General features: G+C 43.1%; 1 protein-coding gene across 1 annotated transcript; it reads right to left on the bottom strand.

Annotated features, from left to right (window-relative positions):
* Window positions 1-700: 700 nt before the first annotated feature.
* LOC139475781 (uncharacterized) lies at window positions 701-6,798 on the bottom strand. Its single transcript, XM_071258987.1, is given in 6 exon segments — window positions 701-863; window positions 1,747-1,819; window positions 3,869-4,135; window positions 4,488-4,826; window positions 5,226-5,252; window positions 6,711-6,798. Coding segments are annotated over 6 exon segments (957 nt in total).
* Between the last annotated feature and the right edge of the window lie 1,114 nt (window positions 6,799-7,912).

Below are 7,912 nucleotides of genomic sequence, written 5' to 3'. Positions count from 1 at the left end.
ACAATACGCGAAATCGCGCATGCACAGAACGGAAAATTTGGTCAAGGCGTAAAGTAATCCGCATGCGCAGAACGATTGATTTCAGTACTTCCGCTGAGCGCTTCGAGTGCAGCGTCAAACGCGGGCCTGTAATCTAACACACGAGGACTGACCAATGAAATCTGAGAAGTAGAAATACCGGTAGACGCTGTTGCTTGATTGACAATGTCAATCAAGAAAGGGAGGAGCTTAACGGCATCGTTCTCTCCCAGTAAATTCCGATGTCAAATAACGACGTTATTTGGACGGAAAAACGATGGTTTGAAAACGTCCAAATAACGTCGTTTTCCCGTCCAATGACCATATACGGAAAAAAACGACGTTTTCGTGTTTGCAGTGAAAGGTGCTGACAAACCTAGAAACATAACCGGGGTGAACGGGTATTCGAACCCACAATCATAGGTTTCTGACGTGCCCAATGGACGCAATTCTGCACAGCGAATCTCGGCGCCTTAGACTACTGGGCCACCCGTGCCCCCTTCATATGTTACAGAAACATTTATGTCAGAAACACAAATGGTATTCATTCCAAGCAACGTAGACTCACAATGTACACTTATATACATTATTGCAGATTGCACCAGTCTCATTTACAAAAGATGACTGCACTGGTCATCATCTTCAGAGTACGAGGTGATAAACCAGGCATCACAGAATTAGTTCAGATGGCCAACGTTTCAGGTACATTGTAATACACTCTGTCTGACGCCGACTGGAAAATATCCAACGACTGATATTCATTTTGATCCGATGGTACTTGAAATGTTGAATAAACCTGGGACTGTTCTGATTCTTGTTTGACATTCTTTCTGCAAAGGGTATGTCTGAAAAAGATTGAATATCTCACATGTCAATTTGAAACTAGTGGGTTCTGTGAATGGGGTTTAACATTATTCCAGTTATATCACGGCGTGTCAGTTTAATGTGTGAGAAAAGCCCGAAGTGATGAAGGTCTCAGACGTTTACCACTTTGGTGAACCCACGAGGACGGGTATGGCGCCAACAAAATCGGGGCGAACCGATATTCGAACCAACAATTATAGATTTCTGGCGTGCCCAAGGGACGCAACTCTGCACAGCGAATCGCGGTGCCTTAGGCGACTGGGCCACCCGTGCTCCCTCAATATGAAACTAAAAGAGGTCACGTTAATTGTGTGTCAAATAATAGCGTTATATTTGCTACGTTCTAATTGTTGTAATGCTATCAATATACCATTTGTATGGGACTTTTTCCATCCTGAATATTGCACTATAATTGCATTATTACCCCCATCATTTAATCAGTGTGTACTCGAATTTCATTCTCAACTTCCTGGGCAGGATACAAAACACGCTGCCTTTGGGGAGGTTTAAGGTTAACATTGACATCTCATCCTAGAGGGTTTCCATTCACTGCTGGGTGCACACGCGTGTGTTTCGAAGGCCCGTGCCCGAGGAGACATCACGTGTGTTACATGTGCTTCAGTGTTGGGCAGGAACGAAGACATAGAGCCAAGCTGCCGAACAGGGTCAGCCCTACAAGGACCAACGTTGCTTAGCATCACCTGAGTTGAGACACGTGCTCTGTGCACAGGACCACGTGCCGCCAAACATAGGTGTCTATGAAGCAACTGCATGCAATTGGAAAACGTAAGCAAGCACAGGAAATCCTAATAAAAACAGTTAAGTACTTTATTTTTCACCATATCATTCAATATAATGACTAACCTTTTGAACCACATCACAATGGACAAGACGAGTATAATAATGAAGAGGCCAATGACTCCAATTACCCAGCCAACTGTCGTGAAAAAAACACATTATCACGAAATTCGTGTACCAAACATTATGTTATGAAAAAGTGAGAGTAATCAGACTATTTTTTCTATGTGCTCCATTTATAGATGACCTTGAAGCTTTGAGACCGACGTGTCTCTCGGCGTGAGCGTGTGCGTGTGCGTGTGCGTGTGCCTTCTTGTTTAACGTCGCTCTTAGTTACAATTAGCTGTATGACTGCTATATATCTCAAATTAATCGGACTAGAGAATCCAGCGACTGATGTTATGAGAAATGATCCTGGGCCACGTTACACAAAGCGTTCTAGCGCTAAGACGATCGTAACTCCCATACTTTTAAAGACTTACGTCAGTCGTATCGCTTAGATGGCTTTGTGGAACGGACCCCAGGCAGACGAGGACACCCAAAGTCACCATGACTGTCCAACCGATTCATGTTTTCGCCTCTAATATATATATATATATATATATATATATATATATATATATATATATACAGCATCTGGGTATGGTGTGGGTGTAATTTATTTTTACTTTCATAGTTTACTTTATGGGTAACATGGAGGAAGCTACACAAATCCACCTACTGACTTTTGTGGCGTGTGGGATACTATTGATGATTGATCTGGTGTGAATGATGCTGTTGTTTTGTGTCCCGCGTGGCTGGTCCTCTTGACGGTGTTGCTCCCCCCGAGATTGGCGCCTGTGCAGTTGGTGCCTTTGTGCTTGGTACTGGTGACTCTGTTGGTGCCTGTTTAATTTGTGCTGTTATTATAGGTGTCTGTGTGGTTGGTCCGGGGGCCTGTTTGGTCCCTGTGTTGTCGGTGCCTGTGTTGTTGGTTCCTGTGTTGTCGGTGTCTGTGTGGTTGGTGCCTGTGTGGTTTGTGCCTGAGTGGTTTGTGCCTGTGTGGTTTGATCCCTGTGTTGTCGGTGCCTGTGTGGTTGGTGCCTGTGTGGTATGATACCTGTGTTGTCGGTGCCTGTGTGGTTGGTGCCTGTGTGGTATGATCCCTGTGTTATCGGTGCCTGTGTGGTTGGTGCCTGTGTGGTATGATCCCTGTGTTATCGGTGCCTGTGTGGTTTGTGCCTGTGTGGTTTGATCCCTGTGTTGTCGGGGCCTGTGTGGTTGGTGCCTGTGTGGTATGATCCCTGTGTTATCGGTGTCTGTGTGGTTGGTGCCTGTGTGGTTTGATCCCTGTGTTGTCGGGGCCTGTGTGGTTGGTGCCTGTGTGGTTTGATCCCTGTGTTGTCGATGCCTGTGTGGTTGGTGCCTGTGTGGTTTGATCCCTGTGTTGTCGGTGCCTGTGTGGTTGGTGCCTGTGTGGTATGATCCCTGTGTTATCGGTGCCTGTGTGGTTTGTGCCTGTGTGGTTTGATCCCTGTGTTGTCGGGGCCTGTGTGGTTGGTGCCTGTGTAGTTTGGTCCCTGTGTGATTGGTGCTTGTTTAGTTGGTGCCTTCATGGTAGGTGCTGGTGTAGTAGGGGCTTGCGTGTATTGCATGACTCAATAAATCTTTAATTTACAATGTTCTCATTCTCATTCATTTCTGGTCAAACTATATATTATGTACTTTAGATATCATTTACCAACAGTATTCCGGACCTTGTTTAAAACAAAGTAGACAAAAGCAATTAAAAGTGAGGAATCCAAGTTGCAGATATCGTACACCAAACATACTGGTATATGTCGTGCTTATTGACAAACATTTATCAGCAGAGACTGTTACCTGGGAACTTGTCTTCTCGAGTAACATCATACCTAACATACCTGGGCAATTGTCACCTTGAGTAGCAATATATCTAACGAACCTGGGAACTTGTCTTCTCGAGTAACATCAAACCTAACATACCTGGACAATTATCATCTTGAGTAGCAAGATATCTAACGAATCTGGGAACTTGTCTTCTCGAGTAACATCATATCTAACATACCTCGGCAATTGTCATCTTGAGTAGCAATATATCTAACGAACATGGGAACTTGTCTTCTTGAGTAAGACCATACCTAACATATCTGGACAATTGTCATCTTGAGTAGCAATATATCTAACGTACCTGGGAACTTGTCATACAGTGATTGCGTTGATTCTGCGACAGGGGTTGAGGATGTCGGGGTAGGTCCGGTCGGTGCCTGTGTGGTTGTCGCCTGTGTTGTCGGTGCTTGTGTGGTTGGTGCTTGTGTACTAGGTGCCTGTGTTGTCGGTGCCTGTGTGGTTGGAGCTGGTCTTGTAGCGGCTTGAGTCGTAGGTGCAGGCGTAGTTGATGGCGCAATGGTTGTGGCGACTTGGATCTTTGGTGAACACGTTATCGTTATCGTTGACCCTTACGAAAACATAAAAATAACGATCAAAGGTAACTAAAACTACCAATGCAAACACATAACAAAGCTCATCTTTTGATCTATAATGCACATACATGAACCTTGAGAGAGGACAATGCCTGCACATGCTTCCTAGCGGGCAACATCTATGCTTGAGTCAATAGCATTGTAACTACATTGTACAGGTAAATAGTCACATTTTATTTTATTTTTAAATATTTCCTTTGATGTTTCTTATTTTTGTGAAATCCTTTCGTTGCTTATAACCATAATAAGTTTATATATACTAATAATAAGTTTAACAATATGTATTAGTATGTTGATAGCATATACAGAGACAAACGTGATAAATACCCGTGGCAAAAGTGCGCATCATGACACAGGAGTAGATGGTTCCGGGACCAGTCAGGTTATACATGACTTCCGTGTTTGCTGCCATACTCCTGCTATACGATGCATCCTGCAGACAGTGTATGCTGTAGATGTTTGAATCCTTGTTTGACATGCGTTGATACACGTCCACTCGTACTGAACAGTCACTGAAGGTAGTGCCCACTATAGCATATATCTCCACCTCTCCAGTCCTAGAGCTAGTGGCGGTACAGGAACACAACTCATTACCCTGGACGGTGGTGTTGGCCTCGATGTAGAGGGTGCTCCCTGTTATTGTTTTGCTCTCACACATGGGGATGACTAAAACATTATGAAACAAGATGTATTTTATGACTCATGGTCAGTGCTATTATCTAAATGGGGGAGGTCGGGTAGCCTAGCGGTGAAAGTGTTCGCTCTTTACGCCGAAGACCCGGGTTCGATTCCCGACATGGGTACAATGTGTGAAGTCCATTTCTGGTATCCCCAAGCCGTGATATTGCTGGAATATTGCTAAAAGCGACGTAAAACCATAATCACTCCCTCACTTTTATCAAAATGTCTTTAGGAGCAGATTCACAAGCACGAGCCAAAAGATTAATCCATCTGCAAGCTAATTATCATCGTACATGTATCATATTGTAAAATAAATGTGTATCTCAAATATGCAAGCTTGCAATGTACAAATAACAACTATGTAGTACTTTACATGGCGTGTACCTCTGTCTCGGTCTTGAAAGCAAACGGCTGAAACAGAATATAAATACTTGCAAGTAGACACCAGCCAGTCAGAATATAAGTTGTTCAACCACATGAAAACATCCCCCTAAAACATATTCGCAATATATCAACACCAGTGTTAATTACCACAATATATTAATTCCCACGTATCAATAAAATAAATAAAATGTAATGCTTCTTAAAAAGACATGTGGACAATTGTTCGTCAAACAGACAAGTGTTACGCCAGGCCCATGCTTTCATAGACATTATTAGTGACATTAGAACAGGCCCAAGCTTTCATAGACATTATTAGTGACAGTAGAACAGGCCGAAGCTTTCATAGACACGGTAGAACAGGCCCAAGCTTTCATAGACATTATTAGTGACGGTAGAACAGGCCCAAGCTTTCATAGACATTATTAGTGACAGAAGAACAGGCCGAAGCTTTCATAGACATTATTAGTGACGATAGAACAGGCCCATGCTGCCAGTTCTCCCACACAGGATGTCATTGTGGTCTTTTTAGTGCTATGTACATGTAAAAATGTTTATGGAATATTTGACATAGAGTATACGTCTGATACCTAGGGCGTAACTACAGCGAGCATTATCTTTTCCACATACAAACGTATCAGTGTAACTGTTAAATCGAGGCAAGGTCTGTTTTGTGTGTGCTGTAGACAGCACGGGGTGGGCATTACATAAAGAGAGATATTAGATAAAGTTAGGTAAATATGTAACGTTAGTTAGTTTATTTGTTATTCAACGCCCCACTCAGCAATACTCCAGCAACATGTAAATAATCGAGATTGTACCAGACAATCCAGTGATTGACATGAACATCGATCCACGCAATTGGGATACGATGACATGCATCAGCCAATTCAGCGAGCCTGACCACCCGATCCCGTTAGTGAGTGAGTGAGTGAGTTAATATTTAAAGTCACATCGGCACTATTTCAGCCATATCGTGACTTGAACAAGGTAAACATTTGTATTATATATATAAACCTGTCGCCGAAGGACAGTACAACAATTAGCAATATATCACAGATTATAATTTTAAAAACTAATTTTAGAGCAATAAAACGATCAAATTAAATCAGACGACACAGTATAAAAACGGGCTGTAGATCGCCAGCAACCAAAGCTAGGCCACCATACTAGGGACCATGGGGACGATCCCGTTAGTCGCCTAACAAGCACAGTCGCATTTTACGTGCATGGTTTGTCATCCTAATGCTAACTAATATGACTGATATCATTCTTTACAGGACGCCAAAATATATTTATGGGATATTTCCGACTGTGAAGTGCAATATCCAATAACTCAGTTGCTCATATTGCCTGAGTGAGAGAAGTGGATAATGTGTACTAAATATAGAGTTGTCTTAGGTGTGAGATCTTCGGCTCGTGATATAATGTCGTATCAACAATTATTAAGGAATAGCTACATATGTATGAATTATTTCAAAGACATACCTTCAACGGACGAAAACCACATGTAAACATACATGCAGATTCCGATAAAAGCGCTATACTTTAGTTTCATATCTCACACATTACACATTTGACAACTCTGTGACTCACGTCACTGAATGACATAGCTATAGTCATCTATCTTTAAACTGGTTGGACGGGTTTGTCGGATATGTAACGATCACCCTCCAGTATTGTTCGGCACACATATCAACACTCGAATCTTTCGCATGATCCTCCTGCGTGCATGTGCTTGATACACACATTGTGTACTCTCCTGCATGCATGTGCTTGATACACACATTGTGTACTCTCCTGCGTGCATGTGCTTAGTACATACATTGCGTTCTCTCCTGCGTGCATGTGGTTGTAATACATTGCGTACTCTCCTGCGTGCATGTGCTTGGAAAATACATTGTGTACACTCCTGTGTGCATGTGCTTGGAACATACATTGTGTACTCTCCTGCGTGCATGTGCTTGGTACATACATTGCGTACTCTCCTGCGTGCATGTGCTTGGAACATACATTGTGTACTCTCTTGTGTGCATGTGCTTGGTGCTAACATTGCGTACTCTCCTGCGTGCATGTGTTTGGTACATACATTGCGTATACTCCTGCCTGTATGTTCTTGGTACATACAATGCGTACTCTCAGGCGTGCATGTGATTTGTACATACATTGCGTACTCTCCTGCGTGCATGTGATTGGTACATATACATTGCGTACTCTCCTGTGTGCATGTGCTTGGCACATACATCGCGTGCTCTCCTGCGTGCATGTGCTTGGTACATACATTGCGTACTCTCCTGCGTGCATGTGCTTGGAACATACATTGCGTACTCTAATGCGTGCATGTGTTTGTAATACATTGCGTACTCTCCTGCGTGCATGTGCTTGGTACATACATTGCGTACTCTCCTGCGTGCATGTGTTTGGTACATACATTGTGTATAGTCCTGCGTGCATGTGTTTGGTACATACATTGCGTACTCTCATACGTGCATGTGTTTGGTACATACATTGCGTATATTCCTGCCTGTATGTTCTTGGTACATACATTGCGTACTCTCCTGCATGCATGCTTGGTACATACATTGCGTATACTCCTACTTCCATGTGGTTGATACACACATTGCGTACTCTCCTGCGTGCAGGTGATTGGTACATATACATTGCGTACTCTCCTGTGTGCATGTGCTTGG

This window comes from Haliotis cracherodii, unplaced genomic scaffold (assembly GCF_022045235.1).
Source record: "Haliotis cracherodii isolate W230 unplaced genomic scaffold, xgHalCrac1.p SCAF_3, whole genome shotgun sequence".
NCBI classification, from domain to species: domain Eukaryota; kingdom Metazoa; phylum Mollusca; class Gastropoda; order Lepetellida; family Haliotidae; genus Haliotis; species Haliotis cracherodii.
Note: the sequence above shows the minus strand (reverse complement) of the source record. Positions and strands in the feature narration are given on the sequence as shown.